The 23,499-nt window shown below is 30.5% G+C and overlaps 1 protein-coding gene across 4 annotated transcripts in view; it reads left to right on the top strand.

The window, feature by feature from the left end:
- The window catches only part of TECRL (trans-2,3-enoyl-CoA reductase like), a 107,993-nt gene that overhangs the window by 80,086 nt on the left and 4,408 nt on the right, over nt 1-23,499 (top strand). For 2 of the 4 annotated variants that reach the window (XM_081042317.1, XM_081042316.1), the window contains 6 exons: nt 1,452-1,524; nt 2,355-2,398; nt 7,115-7,172; nt 12,688-12,773; nt 13,309-13,354; nt 14,194-14,317. In XM_081042317.1, the coding sequence (XP_080898443.1) occupies nt 1,452-1,524; nt 2,355-2,398; nt 7,115-7,172; nt 12,688-12,773; nt 13,309-13,354; nt 14,194-14,317 (431 nt within the window). Of the gene's footprint in view, nt 1-1,451; nt 1,525-2,354; nt 2,399-7,114; nt 7,173-12,687; nt 12,774-13,308; nt 13,355-14,193; nt 14,984-23,499 lie in introns of those variants that run through there. The other 2 variants (XM_081042318.1, XM_081042319.1) reach the window with 1 other exon arrangement.

The raw sequence follows: 23,499 nt of genomic DNA, 5'->3' as shown, positions 1-23,499 counted from the left end.
GGATTATCTGCAAAGTAATTCAATCATGTTTATTTCTCTCAAGCCTAGTTTCTTTTTGTTTAACTATCACATATCAAACATTCTGTTCTGAAATGTCATTTCCTGGTTGACCTATTTCTTTGGAGCTGCCTTCACCCAACAATCCTTCATAGAAAGATTTACCAAGAGCTTGTGTTACTAGGTGCATATAATCAGGCACCTTTTAAAGTTGGAAATACTTAGTATTAGATTCAGATTCCTTAAGTATCATTTGAAGAGGAAGAATCTCATATTGAACCCTCCTATAAATATACATCTGTGTGATTAAAATAATGTTGTACCCATGTTTATGATAGTTGTCAGTGTATGACAGTATCTTTGATCTTCAAAAATGGTGAATACAACAGTGATTAACCAACAAATAACTATTAAAAAAATAGGACATTTTTCTGAACCATTGAAGTGGAAATGTACATTAGGTAGTACCACAATTCAATTTTCTAATTCAAATTATTTTTTTTTCCATTTAACATTTATTTTCAATATTATGTCCTTTCAAAAATATTCCTTTTTTTTTGGCAAATATCTGTTTTCCAAAAATATGGACAAGACAGCCATTCTATTATTGTCATTGTAATGAAACAGTAAACCCTAGAACTCTAGAAACTCAGAGACTCTAGAACTCTTAGAAACCTTAGAAATCATTTAGGCTAGCTTTTCTTTTGACAGAAGTATTCAAATTTATCATACAGTGCAAGATTAGTGTTATAGCCTAGGACTTCTAAAACCAGCCCCTTGCCCTTTGTAATAAATTAACATGCATTATTACTAATGGTTAAATAATGCATTTTTTTATTCATTTACTGTTAGGAAATAAATATCTAATAAATACTTTATTTTTTTATTGCTTCATTCATATTTCTTACTTGATAGACAAAAAAACATTCTTGAAAAACCTTCCTAATTATACTGTTACATTTGCCCTATATCTTGAACACCCATTTACATTAATAAGTGTTGAACAAAGGAATGCACTTTTTGATTGATATTAAACAGGTACTTTTAAAATGTTGATTTACTGGGTGAAGAAGCATTCCATTTATCCAGCTTAGAAAATTTGTACCATTTTTCATGTAAAACTATTGCAGTGTGGCACCTAAATGTATGGAGTTTAAATATGTGATATAGGGGTGGCTGGTTAGCTCAGTTGGTTAGAGCGCGGTGCTCTTAACAACAGGTTGAGGTTCTATACCAACATGGGCCACTGTGAGCTGCGCCCTCCACACCTAGATCAAAACAACTATTTGACTTGGAGCTGATGGGTCTTGGAAAAACATACTTAAATAGATAAATAAATAAATAAATAAATAAATAAATAAATAAATAAATAAAATATATGATATATATTATATATCGCATGCTACATGTAAACCTAACTTTCACTTTGTGTTATTATTTTGTATTATTTGTAGGGCTGTGCCTTTTATTGGGGATTCACTTCTTGGATTGCCTACTACATTAATCACCCACGGTATACACCACCATGTATGTAGAATTTCTTCTTAACTAAATTTCATGTATATACACTCATATAAAAATTAGAAGAAATGGAATTGGTAATACAGATGATGAGTTTATCAGCTAAGTCTATCATTTAGTGGTTTTGTATATTCCAACTTTTCCACCATGAGCAAGGTGACACGTAGTAGGACACTGTATTAAATTCCACTTTGTCCATTACTCTTTATATGATTTGAGAAGTTATATAACCTGTGTTTTTCTTTATTTTAAGGAGAACAATAAAACTTGTCTCATATAATTGTTTTTATATGAATAAATATAAAATATTTAAAATATGGCCTGTTACAAATCAATAGAAAAATAAAAATTATTCATATTTTTATTGTTAAACATTAAAAAATCAAGAGATATTATTGGGTGTTATTATGTGCTAAACCATGCTGATTGGGTGATTTTATTTATTTTTTAATATTAAAAATATATTTATTTCAGTTTCTGATTCGGCACATGTATTAAAGAATAATCAACATAAAGAAATAAATACAACATTAATTGGAAAGTAACAAACAAGATAGATTAAATCTGTGTTCAAAGAGCTTAATAACACAAATTAAAAATGAATTTGATCTGTATTCTAAATATAATTAGGTTACTACAAATAAAGTACATGTGGAAAGTGAAAATATTTACATCTTTTCAGATTGCAAAAATATCATCCTAATAGGTCAATTACATATGAGATTACTTTTGATTAAAGAATAGTGATATCCAATAAACCTTGCCTGAATTATGTGTGTAATGTGACAATCCAAAATATAAGCATTTGCATAACATCTTCTTTACCTCCTTTCTAGCATTTGGAAACAGGCAAGTTACGGTATCTGCTATCAATTTTCTCGTATGTATTATTTATATTATTTGCTATTTATGCTCTAAATGTGATATTATTTAAAATAAAAAAACATTATTTTTGAGGATTTACCATATAGATAATATGATCTATTTTTATATAATATACATAATGGTATTAAATGAAGTAAATCAAATAACTTCCCATAATCAAGTCATTAGCTCTCTAAATTTTTTAATCAAAATGTTCCTCTCATTTATGAATGAGGATGATCAGAATTATTTTAAATATAGTAAAATTTTGGATAACTATAATCACTAATTCTTTTTATTGTCTGACATTTACCAACTTACAAACTTCTAAGAGCAAAAAGTTTTACAAGTCTAACAGATGAACAACCAAAAACCACTTTGGCATAATTGTTAACTAAGTGCAGATGAAAACATAATCTGCTTTTTTGAATGAGATGTGGATCATTCTTAATTATTCTCAGTCTACTTCTTTAAATCATTTTATTTAATTTCAAATATTACTGTTTGAATCGGATACATATCCATCTGAGTACAACTGAAGCCTTTTTATTTCTGACAAGCATTATTTTATTAGACATATTATTTAGTCTCATACACCACATAATTCCATGTTTTCATTGCTTGTTCATGTTCTTCCCTCTTTCCTGTCCTTGATAGATTAACTCCCATGATAAGAATCCCTGAGACATTGATTAACTCCCATGATTTGTGTACAAGTCCATATCCTTTATGTGGTTTTTACTGAAAAACCACACTTCATGAAGTACCTATGCCTAAAGCATAAAGCATGGGAAGGGGCATCATTCCTGCTTTTATAATTGAAAAAAAAAAAAACAACGACCTAACCTCAAAAAAAAAAAAAAAAGTGTCTTTTTCTGTTGTTATGTAGAGCCAGATTATCTCTGGTAAGAAGATGCTGTATTATAACCCTGTGAAGTATTATTTTAGTTAACTCTTAATTACTCGTGTATGAATCATCCATTTTGTGGACTAACCATTAACAATTATAATTTTCTTTTCTGCTCCCTCTGTTTTCTTTTTATTGCAATTCTGATTTTCCTAATATACTAAACAAAATATATTGTAAGTATAAAACATACTTTACAATGCATACTTAATGTACTATAAAGTTAGGTAATAATACCCTGTGGAAAATCTTTGATTTTAGCAAGTTTTGCCATGTTTACACTATATCCTGAGAAGTATTTTATCACTTTTCCCTTTGTGTAATTTTTTCTGACTTTATACAACTTTGTTTCCTTAAATATGTTCTGTTATTACATAATCTATAAGAAAAAAATCAAACAAACAGAATCAAATATGGGAAAATTTATAAAGATATTAGAATATCTTTCCCTATAAATTTTAGGTGCAATTTTGTTTTCCTGCTGTAAATATTGTAGACACACTATAATCCAGCCTTTTCATATTTCTGTGACCCTCTTTCCTCTGACTCCAACTCCACCTACAAACCAACAAATAAAAACACCAAAATCACAACTGCAAAACAAAATATATTTTATAATTTTTAATATTTTGTTATTTTATAAAATAAAATTATGTTTCCTTTATCCACTCTTCCTCTCAACTTGATATTGACTCTGCAGAAGCAATTATAGTTTTTGATAATTCTGTGTACATTGAATATTGCAAACTACTGAAAATAACTCTTCTCCCTGGTTTCACCTCTGTGTCTCCAGTCTCATCACTATTTATCCATTCACTCACTTAGGTTAACATTTTTTATTATTATTATTAAAATGCAAATAATCTTGGAGAAGTAATAAATTATACTCTTATCAAGTAGTCACACCTTCTCTTGTAACATTTAGCTGAGAAGGACCTTGGGCACAGAACAGCAATTTTTGATTAGGGGAGAGGATGCTGGGAACAACATATCATGGCTTTTAATAAAGGTAGAGGAGACTTACTGCTGTGGAAATCACAGAAAGGCCAGGGAACTGCTTGTGAATACTGGGTATTTGTGGGTGAGTTGAATGAGAGAAAAAGTGTGCCGAAGTTAAGTGCTTTCATTCTCAGCAATATGCTAAAGTTTGGTTATGACAATTTTTTTGATCCTTTGCCTATAATTGATAAAAGTATTTACATTTATATTTTATTAAAGACTCAAAGAAAAATCTTGGACTGTATGTTTTCTCAGCATTTGCCATTTTAGTTTCTTCTCAAATCCCCTCCGGGACTGGGTGAAAAAGGTGAAGGGATTAAGAAGTACAAATTGACAAATTAGTAGTTACAAAATTGTCATGTGGATGTAAAGTACAATATGGGGTATATAATCAATAATATTGTAAAAAACTATATATCATGTCAGGTGGATACTGCAGTGATTGGTGGAAACATGTCTTAAATTACGTAAATATCCAACCTCTATGCTGTACACTTGAAACTAATATAAAATAATATTGAATGTCAACTATAATTGAAGAGAAATTGTCACAGGGATGTAAAGTACAGGGTAGGGAATATAGTCAATAATATTATAATAACTATGTACAGTGTCAGATAGGTAATAGATATTGGGTGATCATTTTGTGAGGTATATAAATGTCTAAACATGTTGTTTTCTACACCTGAAATTAATATAATAATGTATTTTAACTGTAATTGAAAAATCATTAAAAATTTAAAATAATTTAAAATTTAAATAATATAAAATCAAACTTAAAGACAGCAACTGTCCCACACTTTATTAAGTGGTTTTGTTAAGATATAATATGCCAAGTGAAGACATCTAAATTTAGTAAAAATCAACCCAAGAGAAATGTATAAATTATGCCGAGAAATGTTCCAGTGATTCACATTTAATATGTCCCTGGAAGTTTAATCAGTGAAAGAAATATATTTTGAGTTTGTAGCACTGACTGGATTTTCTAGTCTTACTCAGCCCTGACCCTAGAGGAAATTATATCAACCATTTTTATCTAGGTCAATTAGTACTGCAGATTGTATTGGACTTACTTATTCACCAGGGTTTTAAAGCCAATGCTTAAGGTGAAAATTATAAATTGTCACAATTGCTCTTAAAAATCCATTAGGGAGTTGTTAAATTGATGATAAACGAAGCATCTCCACGCATATAGATATAGTTGGATTTTTTTTCTCCCCACTTCCAGAATGTATCTAGATAGTCATTTAGTCACTATAACTACTGACTGGTTTGGGTAAAGATCACCTAATGATAATTTGTGACATTTGTATAGGTCTGCTTTACTGGTCTAACTGAAACCAAAATGCTGTTTTATTTATGCCCATACTTGGTGTAGATGATTAATGTTTTAATATTTAGTTCAGTTGTGGTAAGTACAAAAAAGAAAATATTTTGATGGTTGACTGAGTAAAAAATATTGATGAATACAAAGTAAGTATGTTTCACCTGAAGAGAAAACAATTTCTAATATAAAATTTGTTCATAAATATTTGGTAAGTTAATTTTCTTATAATACATATTTTTTATCATATATCTCATTTTGTGTTTGGTAACGTGAATGATGAAAAATAAGTATGACGAGGTGTCAGGATGGAGGGCTGAGCAAAAGATTTCAAGTCCAAACAAATATATAATAAATAATCCATTTGGTAATTAAGTGTTTTGTAATGCTGACGTGTGAGATAGAAATTTAGAGAAGTAAGATGAAGTTTCTGCAGAAGTTTTCATTGGTTACATGGGTAACTAAAATTATCATAATAATTTTACTGAACAATTCATGAAAATACTTGATTTTATTTAATCATCATAAAATATCTATAAGAAAGGAATTAATATTTTCATTTAGATGAAAACACACAATTTCAAATGTCTAAATTGCTTAATCTCTAACAAAGAGATAGTGAAATATGCAGGATTGGAACCCAAATCCCTCCTACTAAAAGCCCACATTCTTAAATAGATTCACATATAAATAATTTCAGCTATAAAATTCTTATCTAAAATGCATAAACTGTTATTAATGATCAGTCTTTATAGTTATTAATGAACAGTCTTTATATGTTGAATATGTACCTTGTATTACATAGGATAAGGTATATGTCGCAGACAAAGAAAAGGGTCTTATCTTCCGAAGATATACGTTGCAAATTGGGAGCATTAGCCCCAGGAGATTTTGGTGAGGCCAGAGCTTCTTAGAGGGTCATGGTGGCCTATTAACAGGGACAACTACTAGTACAGTATACATGAGCAAGTTGTCAGATAACAGACGAGCATCAAGTGTCTTTGTGGGACAGTACTACTTAAAACGGGTCTTCTAAACTGAGTTGAAACAAGCTGGGAATCAAACTATCAAGCTTACAGTAGAAAGGTTGCTTCTGTGTTAATACACATAGAATATATAAATCTATGTAAACCTATGCCACGTGTATTTTCAGCAACGTCACTTGTCTCTTCATGACATGAAAATGTATCCACGGTAACAAGTACAAAGCAGATAATCAGCACAACCTGACTAACCAGGCAATTTGAACCTACTTATCAAATGGAATCAATAATATCTTAAGAATTTCTAACACAGTGTGACTCACTATTTTTGATTCTATATATGCCACTGACAAATTCTTTCATTACTATAATACAAAATTCCCTCTCCTTACAATTAGAATAAAAATATATCAGTTGAATCTTAGGGATTAATATGTTACATGGATACAAATATATCTACAGAATACACTTTTTAACGAGACAGAGGTATATCACACTGTAAAAAAAAATGTTTTACAGATTTGTGAAGCTGGAAATCATTTCATCAATGTAGTGCTGGCTCATCCCAATCACACAGGTTAGTCCCTTTTCTTTTAATCTTTTCTAGAGTGAATTATGTTGATTATTATTTTAAAAAGCCTTAAAATCAACTATTTTAAAAAGGGAAATAGCAATAGGTGGAAACATTTATGATAGCATATCTTATTCCTTACCTTATAATGCCTATGTCTTCCAAATATTTAAACAAAATCATATGCCTTAATAATGGCTTCTCTAAAGTAAAGTGTGTATGCACACACCCACACCCCCCTCCAACACACACATCTCCCAAACAATTTCACTTGAAAATGTGCAAAATTAAACATATGATTAAGAAGTAAATCACCATGAAATCCTTTGAGGAATACCCAGGTTACTTAGGTTAGTTCTCAAACTTGATCTAATTTGCACAATGATTGACGCAAGCATTGCCTAGGAGAGCACTTGGAATTTGGTAGTTAGCCGAAAATATGTTAAAACACTTAAATCTATATCATTTAAAGATATTTTGAGTAAATCAATCCTACCATTCAGGTTCAATTATCAGTAGAGATTCACAAATGCTTATTGTACACAATATGTAATTTAATTGTACATTTCAAATAGTAATGATCAACATTTGGACTTCACGTTGTTATCAATCCAGCTGAAAATATAATAGTATATGTTTCTCTTCAAGTTTGTTTTAATTTTTATCTGGAATTGTTAGAAATTGTCAGAATCTTACAACAGAATCTTACAAAAATCTTAACGATTTTTTTTTTTTGTCTTGCACATTTCTGGCAGGCTGAAGTACGTGAAACACTTTCCAGAAAAATTTTTATATAGGCGTACAATGCAATACATTGAATCAGAAATGGAATTTGTTATATTACAATATTTGCAAACATGAAAAATGCTTAATATAATAAATGCTATTATATATTATTAAAACATCAAATAATATTTTGATAACAACTTATCTTTTTTGAGTATCAATGACCATAAACTGTATTATTATATATGGATATGTAAAACTACAATATGATTTAAAAATATCAGTTCTGACTCTTGCTGAAAAAAATTAACAGATTAATCAAATGCTATTGTGGTTTGTTGCATGCATTTTTATAAAAGTAAAGCCTACATTTAATTATGAGGTTGAATGTCATTTTTATCTGATCCAAATTCATAAATATGCTGAATTCTCTTTGAAGGTATGTGAAGCCCAGATGAAAAACTGATATTGTGGTTGTTTTTTGAGTGTTGAAGAAAAATACAACAGCATCTTACAAAAATTCTGAAATTGCCAAAGTTAAAAATATCACAAATTTTAATCTTGACTCTTGACCCTTTAACAATATAACTGTGCTCAAGTTTCTTCATCCTTCTGCAATATGTTGTTATTTAAAAATGAAAATGTTAAGCCATCATGTTTTCAAAGTCAAACATCACTTTGAAATTATTCATGTAACAAAGACTTTGCTTGTGTCTCTGTTACTCCACAGTGTTTTTTGCTTTGAGATATCAGATGTCAACTAATCTTTTGTTAATTGATTTATTTTTATTTATTTATTTTTTTTTGCCTGGAGACTCAGAAGACATTTCTTTATTATCAAAGTCTATTAGTTTTGTAGGGCATATCTTAGAGTTGACAATTTCAACTCCATTTCCCCAGGGACATGATGAAATCATCCAGTAGATTGATTCATGTCTTTTTTTAGTTCGGGAACGTTTTCTTTTATTAAAGTTTTAAAATCAATGTGTCACATTGTGGACTGTGGGAGGAGGGTGATGTTAAAGTACCTTATGTTATATCTGCCTCTAACATATATCTATCACTTCCTATTTATAGTTTTGTTTTTATTTTTTTAATTTGCTTGTTTTTGTTTATTTACTTAATGTTCCTTATTCTATTGAACATTCAATCCTTAGACAAACTGAAATATGTTCAATATTATGGGGATGACTTTTTTTTCCTATCTTTTTTAAATACCATCAACTCTCATTTTTTCTACTTCTTATTTTGCCCACATCTATTTTGAGTTATGGCATTTGTTAATGGTTATGTTTTTTGGTAACTGAAAATGCTTCTGGGTATGTGTGTTTTATTTATTTTTTTGGTTTCTATTTGGGGGATTATTTTTATCAGCAGGAGGTTCTCAATTTCTATTTTATACATGTAGAATATTTATATGAATGCAGATAAACTTAATGTTTATTTTTAAGTGCATTGTTATTGAAGAGAAATAACATGTTTTTACAGATAGAGTGATGGTATTGAAGTCTCTAAAAAAGTGTGCTCTGGAAGGGATGGAGGGTTCATTGTGTCTTTTGATTCTCTAAACACTTTTCTGTTTTAAATTCCTTAATTCCCAGAACTGTTTCCATATTTCCCTTCTGTAAGCCTCCAAGCAATATCTTCCCCATCTGAGCTGCCTTCCTATACCACTGTGTCCTCTTTTGGAAGTACTGCCTCCTAAGACAAAAACCTCTAGCCTCCCTATGAAATAATTTCACTTCAGTTCTCCATATCCCATGTTGAGATGTATCAGGTCTCAGACCTTTTTTCAGGATGGACCCTCATCTTTTGATAACGAACTATAGATAGCTACACACTCAAAATATTATTTTTCTTTATGTGAAATCGTTATCCAACTATCAGTTCTTGTGTCAGCTGTAAATGAATCTCTGGTGCTCTTGGATTTTTATTCCCCCACTTATAAATTAACTGAGGCTTTTAGTAATATCAACTAGTTAGATTTTCTTTAGGTATGAGTTATGTATAGGATGATGTTTAACGTTGAGTGTTTAAACAAGGTGTCACAAAACATGTTCCCTGGAAGAAATAATTTGATACAGAATAAGCTTAAAAGAAACTTATTACAAAGTGTGAAAAAGAGGGAAGGGAGAAGAATTGTGCCAAGTGGGAGAAACTGAGCTTTGATGCTGTCTCAGCAATGGTCTCAGTCAATTCTATAGAGATAGTTGAAACTAGGATAACCCTGTGGAGATTTCCAAAGTTGGAGTACTATAGAAATGGTTAATTGAATTTGGGTCTCCCTGGGAAGGGTGAATGATCTAGGATAACAATTCTGTCTTTAATCAAGACCTTCCTTTCAGCGGGTCTAGCAGATGAAAGCTTTCTGCTACCAGCATTCTCAGCAGTTATGGAAGAAATCCATTATTCCTGATGGGGATCTTAGCAGCATATCACAGCATCCACCATAGTCCCCTGTTTTACTTCACAGGTCTATGTATTTGTATACTTTCTGGGAACACCCCCATAGTATGCTAGTGGGTCTTTCTTTCTGGGGCAAATTTAAAAGAGATATGCTAGTGGGAAATTATACAGCCTTCACCACTGCACATGGTTTTGGTATAACGACTAATTTGCACCATTTTCCTCTTCCACAAACCCCTAGATTCCCTTTACCTTTAACTGGCATATTTAACATCTCAAGGATTATCTGTTAGCATAACGTACAACCTCATCTTGAGGTTCTGAGATTATGTCTCTATGTTCTTATCAGGACATAGATGTCTATGGGTCAACTGAGTACCAAAAGTTGTCCAAGGATTACAGGTAAAATATAATCACTTTACCCTATTGTATAATAGCAGGTGTACCTTCTCTTCAAGATAAGGGTCAATTATCCTGCCAACAGTAGTGATTCTGTCCCGACAATTACAGGATCTTCAGGTTTTAAGATCCTTCTTTATAAATGGGGAATGTCCTGGTGTCAAGTACTGTAGCTTTAGTTTTCTAGAATGCAGATGAGATGCAGATTAGCATTCAAGAAGTTTGCTAGGGAGTGACTTTATGGATGGGAAGAAAGAAATCATATTTGTGTAGGAAATTGAGAGCAATACAATATCAATGAGAGTCTCAGATAAACCTATGGGACATTACAAAGCTGGGATGAATTGTCAATGTTGTTCTGAATTGAGACATTAATTTGCCATATTGGTCCAATATTGGATTAAGGCTAAAGCAGAAATTGAACGTGACCTTGGGTGAGGTCACGCCCTTCAGCCAGGCAACCTCTTAGGGGGTGCCGAGATTTGAAGGTTCTCTGTCAGCAATACTTCCTGAAGTTGTTGAATAAATGCTTGATGCCTGAAGAATTGAAATTATAATATAAAAAAATACAATATAAAAAATGTAACATAAAAAATTCTTCAGACTTTTAATAGAAACTCTGCTGTAAATAGTAAGTATAGTTTGAAAAAAAAACATATCATGGGAATGTAAGTATTAAATTGGTAATGCCTAAATTTATTATTATAATTAACAGCGACTATGTATGCTTGAGACAACACCTATATACATGTGTTTTTCTACATCACAAGACACATTGGTTATTTCATTCACAAACTACATCTGGAAGAAATTTGCATTTGTGGCCCCCTGATCACCAACTACTCCCAGGGCTGCACAGTCTTAAAGTAGAGGCTTTAACCCAGATTATTTCATATGTATCTTCCACCTCTGAAATTCATGGATATAACATGAAAGTTTCCTCAATTATCTTTCTGTTGAAGGCTACATGAGCATTATACAAAAGTGTTTATATAAATGTTAACCACATAAGCTGTAATATTAAATAGCATACATGTTTATCCTTATCTTGAAATGAGCAGTGCATAAAAGCTGCACAGACCCTAATATATTTGTACCTTGATGTTTTACCAATAGTTATGATTTTGAAAACATACTGACATTTCATTATGACTTTAGAAGTATAACTAGAAGAGATTAGTTTGTGTTATCTGATTAAATCTTGCTATGGAGAATAAACAGTAATTTTGTATTTCACATTTACAAATGTCACAGCTCAAAGTTCAACTTGAAATCATAAATTTGTTATCTAAAATGTTTCTTGAAAAAATTTGAAAGGCAAAAAATTAGTAACAAAAATCAGTGACAATATGCGAAGTATAATAAGAGCTGTAAACAACAATATTGATTGCTGAACAGAAATAATTTATGTGGTATTTCTGAATATTAACTATACCAATATTCACTGTAATCCTATCATGAGAGATTTTCACACTTTTCTCATATATATGATATCCTTATAAATTCCCTTTAGATTTTCACAAATTTAATAGAAAGGGAGGTCTGAGGTATTTAATATCAATCCAAATTATCATCTTTGACACTGAAGGAGAACATGAAGAGGCATACAATCGTTAAAATGTATTTATTAATATCAGTAGGCAATACTGCTGTAACTATTATGATATGCAAAGTATTATTTATATATTTTATTAAACTCTTAAAATTTGATTATCATAGTATATTTTGAAATTTTATAGCAATATAGCTATAGATATGGTCAGAAAATTACAGGTATTCTATTTGAGTCAAAATTCATAACATAAAAAAATTCATAACATTTGAAATTGGTTCTTTTTTGAGTAATCTGTGAAATAGGTTTCTATAAATATATGATGACATTTCACGTGGTATATAGCACTTGATCTAGGGAATTTAGAATTATATAATAAATATATGATCAAATTTGCAATATGTCGCATCATTGACATTTTATTCTCCTTTCTAAAAGGAACTAATGCCTGTTTTCCAAGTCCAAATTATAACCCCTTCACATGGATGTTTTTGCTGGTTTCATGTCCTAACTACACCTATGAGGTATGCTATTTTTAAATGTAAATAATCGAACTATATTTGCTGATATATTAAATGCACGCATTTGTGTGTTTACGTTTATTGTACATTAATATATGATATGTATGTTTTTTATTTGTAGATATAGCATAGACATAGACATAAATTATGATATAGATTTCAATTCAAGTTATACGTATAGGAAATTGGAACATTTCAACCACAATTTTCCCTGGAAAAAAGAATGCACATATATTTACCCATATTTATATAAAATTCTGCAATCTTCATATGAAATATCTTGAGATGTTTCAGGATCTTTTTATGGAAATTTTTAGAACAAGGTCTTCCATTTTTCTCATTATACTGTTTTATAGGATTGGTTATGATTTTACAATGAAATTATTATTTACAATGAAATTATTATTTGGAGGTAATTTACTTCTAACTGTAAGTTTTATACTGTGCTTTAAGCTTTCAATTAGCTGTTTAACGACACAAATTAGCAATTTACAAGATTACTCATAGATATTTGTTAATTTATGTTTTAATCTGACAGATTGGATCATGGATCAGTTTCACAATTATGACACAAACACTTCCAGGTAAGACCAAGGTTTATTGACAGTTGAAGTAAATGTATCTTTAGAAGTGATTTCTGAGAACAAGTTGCTCTAGTACTAAAGTTTGTCATGTTTAGAAAAGGATTTTACACTCATTTTTATTTTTGATTTCTAAGCAGTTTTATAATATATTGAAACAATATTTACTCTGTATCTCTGTAATTGTGGCCTAATCAAAGATAGGAAATATAGTTAAAAAGAAGAAGTGGTGATAACTCATTTCAATTGAAGCTCTCTCCTGTGCATAAGCACAGTAATGCATGTGCTGTGTATGCTAGTGTCCTTGAATGTCTTTCTAGGGCAGGCTGGGGGCACGAATGTATAATGTTGAATGCTGGGTATTTTAACACATGCAAGGAAGTGACATGTCAAAGAACTCCACGTATTAGTGGGGATATTTGTTATATATAGCCAGTACATCTATTCTGTTCCACTGTTTTGAATTCAAAATTCAAAATTTTGAATCATAATTAATGTGGTTTGTTATATGCATTTGTGTGTATGTGTGTAGATGTATATTATATGCATATGGAAACTAGTATTGAAACATTCAGAGACAAAAATATTTCTCATTTGGAAGTATTTTGTGGCAATGGGATATAAAATATGTGGATTTATTTTGACCTCTGCTATATACTTTCTATGTTTATTCAACCATACAATAAATATTGAGTGAACACATATTATGCTAGGCAATCAATAATGAAATCTAATAGAGAACTATGCAGCATTTGAGACATATTTTAAGAGGTGGATATGAGTTCTCCCCCTAATATAACTTGCTATAGTAAGAAAGGATAATCATTTCTTTTTTCTTCTAGTTGGAATTTTTACACTTCTGATGAGTATCCAGATGTCTTTGTGGGCACAAAAGAAACATAAGATTTATCTGAAGAAATTTAATTCTTATATGCATAGGAAATCAGCAATGATTCCATTCATACTGTAAGAAAAATATAACTTATATATATAGAAAAATATTTACATAAACTCATAATTCAGACTTGAGGATGTTTGACTATTATGTTCTGGAATATCACAATGCACAAATTTATATTGAGTAAAAACATAAAATAACAGAATATTGCTAAATTTAGAGTATAAACTTAAGGCAAATGAAGAATAGAAAAAATAGATATAAATAATAAGAAAAATAGCACCCAGTCCGTTTGGAAGGAATTGGTCCTTGAATATGATTTTCTCACTTCTTTAAATGTTCCATAACACTATTTGCTTAAGACAATTAAATTATCTGAATTCTAAAGTAAATATTTTTAGAAGGTTAGACATTTAAATCATTTGAATTTTACACATTATATTCATTGTGGTTAAATTTTTTCCTCATTGTTCAAAATATTATTGAGAAGTATTGAATATCTTATATCATATTAGCAGTTCAATTTCTTGTAAAATACTACATTAAAAGTGAAATACTTGCAATTAGTTATGTATCTTATTTATTCATAATACGATGTTATGTGCTATCATTCTGAAATTATAAAAATTAAAATAATTTATAGACAATATTAAATTATTGGAATATGTAATATATATTTATATACACATCATGTTTATGTGTAATATATATTAAAATATATACAGTTCAAATGGATTATATGTGATTATGAAGGGAGAGGGCAATTGGAGATTTTTTGAGATTTAGAGTGAAAATGTTTTTTGCTTTATTTTACTTTTTTTAAATTAGTTTCAGGTGTACAAAAGAATGCAATAGTTAGACATTTATATCCCTCACAAAATGATAAACACCCTCCCCCAATCTACTACCCCTCTGACATCGTACATAGCTGTTACAATTCCACTGACTCTTCCGTATGCTGTACTCCACATCCTGTGACTATATATTATATATTCTAGTTGTCAATCATTATTATTCAGCTTCATTTTAAAGGCTTATGCCCTCTCAAAGCCTTGTGCATGCATAGATGTGTGTATGTGAATATGCACATATATTTTGACGAGATAACTGATATTACAAAGATCAAGTACATATTAGTTGAATGTTTAAAAGACATTCTCAGTTTTCATCACTTTAAAATTGGAATTATTTAGATTAGTTAATATCTAGAGATTTACCAATTCTCAGATATATAGATGGAAATGGAAATGATGGAGATATAGATATAGATTGATATTGGTATATATGGAACAGAATATCTTCATTAAAGTTCTTAGATTATATATGTATTTGACAAAATACCCTTGGTAAAGGTAGGTCTTTATGCTCTTATTAATAATAAATACTCTGTGGGTATTTATTATTAATATATGTAGTCAATTATTCAAGAAGTAACAAAAATACCTCTTAAAAGCATGGTTATCATCCCCAAATATAGGGTATTAAAATATATCAGGGGACGACAACAACAAACTTTAACTCCCTAAAACCTATTCAGCAAAATATCATGGAATCATGCAAAAGTCTAGAGGAGGCACTAACGCATTATACCATATACACCTAACACATCTATGTAATTAACTACCTGTGATAAATGTCGCTTTGTTGAAAGACAAAGAATAGTTTCTGTTTTCTTAATTGGATCCTGACTAATGCCAAGCCAAGAAGTTTGCACATCCTAGCAGGATTAGATCTTTGATGCAGCAAGGACAGTGGGATACATATACTAATCCAAACAAATCCTAGAAATAATCTTAAGCAAGAGTGCAAAGATATAATCACAGATCGCAGCTTCTACCTCCAAATTCCTTAATGTAATGATTATGATCCCTGACAAACTATAGCTTTGAACTCTTCATTAGGAGTTTCTTAAGAATGGTAGTCAAGAACGTCAATATTTAAATTTTATAAACATAATTAAGCATATAAGATTCTAAATTAACACCAGAATTTTCTAGATTTGTTACTACATATTATATTAAAAAGAAAACGCATAGCTCATTTAATCTAATCATTACTCTAATAGCTACTTTTTCAATAATTGTCTGGAATAGTACTTTTTTTAACCTAAAATAAAAATTTACAAAATAATTCTAAAACTCAAATAAAAACACAATGGCCCAAATATAACCAAAGTAGCCTGAAAGAAGGTAAAATAAAATAAAGTGGAAGTATGAATGCGAGCAGGAAACATGACTAAATTAAGACAAAGTAGGAGTGATGCAAGGTTAAACCCAAACCAAAACAAACAAACAAACAAACAACAACAACAATAAAAGTCTGGCCAATGAATAGAATTGTGCATACCTGAAATAGAATCTCACATGTGCAATCATCTGATTTTTGATGTTATATACTGCAATAGGCAATATTTTTCTTTATAAAAAGTATAGGATGTTGGCTATCTATGCGATAAAAATATATTTTGGCCTCTGTATAACTCTGTAGACATAAACATCAGTTTCAGGTAGATTGCAAATCTACATACATAAGATAAAATACTAAAATTCCCTGCAAAAGTATAGATAAGCATGTTTATGACATTGAAGTAGACAAATAACCTTTTAAAAAGACACAAAGTGCAATAATTGTAAAATAGAACAAATAAGTAGACTATGTTAATATTAATAATCACTAAAATATGACTTGAGGGACCAGAAAAGCAACTCCCAGTATAGAATATATTTTCTATTTTGATAGCCCCATAGAGGAATAGATAAAATAAATGATAGAGTTAGAGAGTAGACAAATAGCTATATAAAACACAGAACTCACAACTTGAATACATAAAGATTCCCTACATATTAATAAGAAAGAAAACTCAATAGTTTTTTGGAAAGAAGACAAACAGCAATTCACAAAGGAAGATACCCACATGATTATTAAGCATATAAAAAGGATAACTTAATTAGCTATCATGAAAATGTAAGTTAAATACACAATGATATAGCCAACCAGAATGCAAAATGGAAAATACCACAGGTTGAAAGAACTGACAGGTTCATGTCTCAGAATCGTATATACATTAGTTCTGTGTGTCAAATACGTTCTACCTGCAATGCTTTACCTGGCTAAATACTCTGCAACGTCAACTGAAAAGTCATCCCCTTGAAGAGGAAAGATTTCATTTCTCAAACATTGAAAGAGTATGAAAATATGTCTTTTATATTTCAAGAAATGAAATCTGGGATGATTGTAGATACATTTTAACTTTATTTTAGTAAAGTATAGTTTATTAAAATATTTTACAATATTAGTTTCAGGTGTGCAATATTTTACAATATTAGTTTCAGGTGTGCAATATTTTACATTAGTTTCAGGTGTTCAACATTTATATACCTTATGATGTGATCACCACGATGAGTCTAGTAATTATCTGTCACTGTAAAAATTTATTACAATATCATTGACTATATTCCCTGTGCCATCCTTTACATCCCCGTAGCTTATTTATTTTATACCTGGAAATTGGTACCCTTATTCTTCATCTTTTCCACCCATTCCCTCCCTACTCTTTTCCCTTCTGGCAACCATCACCTTGTTCTCTGCATCTACCTATAAGTCTGCTTCTGATTTGTTTGTTATTTTTTTCTTTGTTTTTGTTTTTCAGATTCCACATATAAGTGTAATCGTACAGTATTCTGTTTTTTTATGACTTATTTCACTAGTCAAAACACCCTCAGTTACATTTTTAAAAATATTTCAGAGCAATTTTTCCTCACGTTTTAAGAAGCATTACCAAACTAAAGTTAAAAATTAAAATCACATTCTAGCAGGGAACTTCTGCCTTAGGAAATAGGTTTGTATATTTCCTCAACCAAACCTTCTCTGAAGGAAGGCTAATTATAGGCTTCAATATACACCTGGGTGAAAATTAACTTTGAAGCAGCCTTTCAAATAAATGGTTTTCAATTATTATCATTATGCAAAGACTGCATAAATGCCTTTAATTCTACTTACATTTGCTATAATCACCTCTAATATCGGGGAGCAGCCAAAAGTTTTTATTATTATTATTATTATTATTATTATTATTAATTATTTAAATAAAAATAGAAGAAACCCTCATTATTGATTCACACGTCAATTTATTTTATTTTACAAATTTAAATATCATAATTGAAATATATCAACTGCTAAAATTTAATCTGTACTGAATGCTAGTTTCTTAAAATTGAACTTAATATATCTTCAAAATATGTTTAATTACTAGAAGATTAAAGGTAAATATATAAGGTATTCAACTATAATATTTAATTTTAAGATTTGATTAGGCTTGGATTTTTGGCATAACTTTTATTACAGAAAAGTAAGGTTAAATATTCACATTTAAAAAATGAGAATGTGTTATATTTATGTAAAAATTTTTGATGCTACCATGTTTTCATTAACTCTTTTAGGAAATGCTATTGCTTAAAAATGTGTGTGTGTGTCTGCTTGAGTCTGAGAATAACTTTTCACAAAACTTTTGCTAAAAGAAAAAAATGCACTACATACAAGTCTATTTTTATTCAAACTTAGCCAAACAATTTTTAGAACACACTTGTAAATAAACCAAAAATATCTTTAAAGTAGAAGTTTGATGTAGAAATGATGAATGTACGGGGAAGAGAGACAATACGCTATGATAATGTAGACTGGTATGGCAGTTGATTCAACATTTTTTTTCTTTTGATTTTTTTCCCTTCTCCAGCCACTTTTAATAAGAAATATGTGAGAGATTTCTTTTTCTTTTTAATTAAAGTTTACTGGGGTGACAATTGTTAGTAAAGTTTCATAGATTTTAGGTGTACAATTCTGTATTACATCATCTATAAATCCCATTGTGTGCTCACCACCCAGAGTCGGTTCTTCTTCCATCACCATATATTTGATCCCCTTTATCCTCATCTACCACCACCCAAATAAACTTTAATAAAAAACAAAAAAGTATTATTTTTGCTATTTTATTATTTTACTTTTTTTTTTTAAATAGCTGTTTCTCCCTGCCGACTGATTCTCCATACCTGTGATTAATTAGAGACAAATAGGTACATACACTTTTAAATGTTAAGACCTTGATTATAGTTACTTGGCACTATCTGTTAAGCACTTACAACTCAATTAACATGTGGATATAATGTGAATTCAAATGTGAGTGAAAATAATGTTCTGCCTTCTGGTAGTACCAGGCTCTAAGCCAACCAAACAATGAGGCCACACTTTAATATTCAAGAAATCCCTTAAGGGTTGGTGTTTATCTAATCCAACTTTCACCAGCATTCATCTCCATTAGTGTGTGTGTGTGTGTGTGTGTGTGTTTGTATGTGTGTGTGTGTACATGTATTTATATCAAAATATGACAAATCATAAAGCTACGAAATTATCTTTAAATATCAACCAAATTGACTTCTCTATAAAACTTTCCATAACCTTTTTCTTTTTTCTCCCCTCTCTTCTGGCAATTTCTGGTTGTTTCTTTTGGGCTCCTAAATATAACTATTATACTCTATTATACTCAAATGTCTCCATTATAGTAGTTTCCAGATATTTTATCATATTACATCCACTTATTATTTCCCTGTTCTAATATCAGTATATTTCATGCATTTTTGAAGGCAACAATAAAGCCTTAATCATCCTTGCACATGCATTGATGAGCAATAATTCGAGGACACTACAGGGGATCAGTTTACAGACGACACACCTGGAAGAGTTCAATGCTAGCACTTTCTTTCTCTGTTTATCAGTTAGGAATGTTGAATCTGAGTTGCTTATATAAAACCAGTTTCTGTTTACAATAGTATAATTCAGATGAATTATTTCTTTTTCTTGTAGCTGCTACATGGATAAAAATCCAGTTTTAAAAAACTGACAATTGGACTGTTTATTTACATAAAAAGGTCATTTCCATCTATTTGAACTCAATTCATGAAAGAACACTAAATATGAACATGTGCAACAGGCTACTAGGAAATGCTGAGCAAAGTAAGCAGTTTAGTGTTCTGAGGAGTATCCAAACACATAGCACATGAGAAAAAAGAAATCTTAACATTTTGACATTGCTAGAGAGACTGTAATGGATGATCACACTGTACACTATTATTTGTGAATGATACCGGAAACAAGACAAACAAAGAAGCAAAAACTCAGAGACACAGAGAACAGTTTAGTAGTTACCAGATGGTAAGGGGGGAGGAGGGTAGTAGATGAGGGTAAACTGGATCAAATATATGGTGATTGGAGAAGAACTGACTTGGTTGTGAACACACAATGCAATATATAGATGATATATTATAGAATTGTACACTTAAAACTTATGTATTTTTGTTGACCAATGTCACCCATTAAATTTTAATTAAAAAAAAGAAAGTTAAAAAAAAAAGAATTTTGCACCTGAGAAGCACTAAGAACATTATTTTTCCAGAAATATTTCAAAAATAGTCATACAATTTTATTTCTCAGGGCAGTCAAACATTTTGTTGAGATATGCACTCTACAAACAATTTATAATACAGGGAAAATTATAGTATCAAGAGTAAAGAAAGTGGACTAAGGAGAAGAGTGATTTATGGGGCCTTTGATGTATTAAATAAACTAATGGGCTGGTGATATACTAGGCAGGTTGCTAAAATTTGCCAAGATATGGATAAATGTTCATAGTTTTGAATAAAAATGCTAGGCAGCATTAAATAAAAATTAAAATTAAGTAAAATTGCCATTTCAATATTTACCTTCAGATACCATTGATACGAAATTGAAAGATTAAATGAATCTATGATTTTTTTCTAGTCTGCCATGATTAAAGAAACATATTTTTGGAGCTTTAATTCCATTGTGTATTTTTCTGAATCTTTTTAACTCTTGTATTTCATGCAAGTGTTAGTTAATGTTTCTCACAAAGGATGATGGTGGAAATGCAAAGGTAGAATTCACACATAGCCTTATGTCAAAATAAGTGTGCATCAGAAGTTCTATAAACAAACAAACAAAAAAATCATCAGATCTTATGAAACTACAAAAGACCTCAAATAGCCATAGCAATCCTAATTAAAAAGAGCAATGCTGGAGGTATCATATTCCCTGACTTCAGCTTATGCTACAGAACAACAATAATTAAAACAGTATGGTATTGGCAGAAAAAGAGACACACAGACCAATGGAATAGAATTGAGAACCCAGAAATAAACCCACATAAATATGGACAGATAATTTTTGACAAAGAAGCCAAAAATATGCAATGGAGAAAAGACAGCCTCTTTAATAAATGGTACTGGGAGAATTGGAAAGCCACGTGCAAAAGAGTGAAGCTAGACTGTTACTTGTCACCACGTACCAAAATTAATTCAAAATGGATCAAGGACCTAAGCATACGACCTGAAACAATAAACTGCATAGAAGAAAACATAGGTACTAAATTTGTGCACCTTGCGTTCAAAGAGCATTTTATGAATTTGACTCCAAACATAAGGGAAGTAAAAGCTAAAATAAATGAATAAGACTATATCAAACTAAAAAGCCTCTGCACAGCAAAAGAAACCATCAACAAAATAAAGAGGCAACCAACCGAGTGGGAGAAGATTTTTGCAAATAACGCCTCTGATAAGGGCTAATATCCAAAATATATAAGGAATTCATACAACTCAACAACAAAAAAGCAAACAATCCAATTAAAAAATGGTCAGAGAACCTGAAGAGATATTTTTTCCAAGAGGACATACAAATGGCCAATAGAAATACGAAAAAAAGCTCCACATCACTAATCATCAGAGAAATGCAAATAAAAACCACAATGAGATATCATCTCACACCAGCTAGAATGGTTATCATCAAGAAGACAAATAGTAACATGTGTTGGAGAGGCTGTGGAGAAAAGAGAGCCCTCATGCACTGTTCGTGGGGGTGCAGATTGGTGCGGCCGCTGTAGTGGGCAGTGAGGAGATTCCTCAAAAGATTAAAAATAGAGTTGCCATGTGGCCCAGTAGTCCCCTCTTGGGTATCTACTCCTAAAATCTGGAAACATCTATCCATAAAGACATATGTGCTCCAATGTTCATTGCAGCTTTATTTATGGTGGCCAAGACATGGAAACACCAAAAATGTCCTTCGATAGATGAATGGATAAAGAAGTGGTGATATATATACACAATGGAATACTATTTGGCCATAAGAAAAGATGAAACAGTGCTATTTGCAACAACATGGATGGATCTCAAGATTATCATTCTAAGCAAAATAAGTCAGATAGAAAAAGTAGAGAACCATATGATTTCACTGATATGTGATATATAAAACTGAAAACAACAAAAGAACAAGACAAACAAATTATGAAAAATGGAATCAAATATATGGTGATGGAAGGAGAACTGACTCTGGGTGGTGAACACACGATGTGATATATATAGATGCTGTATTACAGAATTGTACACCTGAAACCTATGTAACTTTACTAACAATTTTCACCACAATAAACTTTAATTTAAAAAAAGACAAAAAAAAAAAAAAAGAAGCTATATAGTCCCAGATTGATTATTGGGACTCTCTTCAGGCCACTCAATAACATGGCTTCTCTGAAGTACAGGGGGACTACATTCAAAATAAACAGACTAATAAAAGGTGAATGTAAATGTAGATAATTCTTGTGAATTATCAAAGAAATGCGATGGAAAAGGAGTACCATTTAATATAAATTTAATTCAAAATATGACAAAATATCTGAATACATACTTCGAAGAGACTCAGATGAAGACATGTTATACTCAAACTGTGGAAAGATAAAGACAAAGAGAGACTCTTGAAAGCAGCAATAGACAAGTAAATTATCGCATACAAAGGGTCCTCAACAATATATCCCATTAGAAACTTTGGAGTTCAGAAGGCAGAGGGTTGATGGATTAAAATGCTACAAGAAAGAAACTGCCAAACAAGAATGTTGTGTCTGCAAAACTGCCCTTCATAAATAGAGGAGAAATGAAGACATTCCTAGATAAACAAAAGCTCAGGGAGTTTATTATCTGTAGGCTTGTCCTGAAAGAAATTCTAAAGGTTGTAATGAACGAATACTAAACCCAAAGACATATAAAGAAATAAACCCAAAGACATATAAAGTAACCCAAAGACATATAAAGAAATAAAGATCTCAGTAAAGTCACTTACATGGGGAATTATAAAAGCTAGAATTATTGTAACAAGGGTTTACAACTCTATTTTTTTACATGATTTAAGAAACTTA

Source organism: Rhinolophus hipposideros (genome assembly GCF_964194185.1).
Source record: "Rhinolophus hipposideros genome assembly, chromosome: 1".
NCBI lineage: Eukaryota > Metazoa > Chordata > Mammalia > Chiroptera > Rhinolophidae > Rhinolophus > Rhinolophus hipposideros.
Note: the sequence above shows the minus strand (reverse complement) of the source record. Positions and strands in the feature narration are given on the sequence as shown.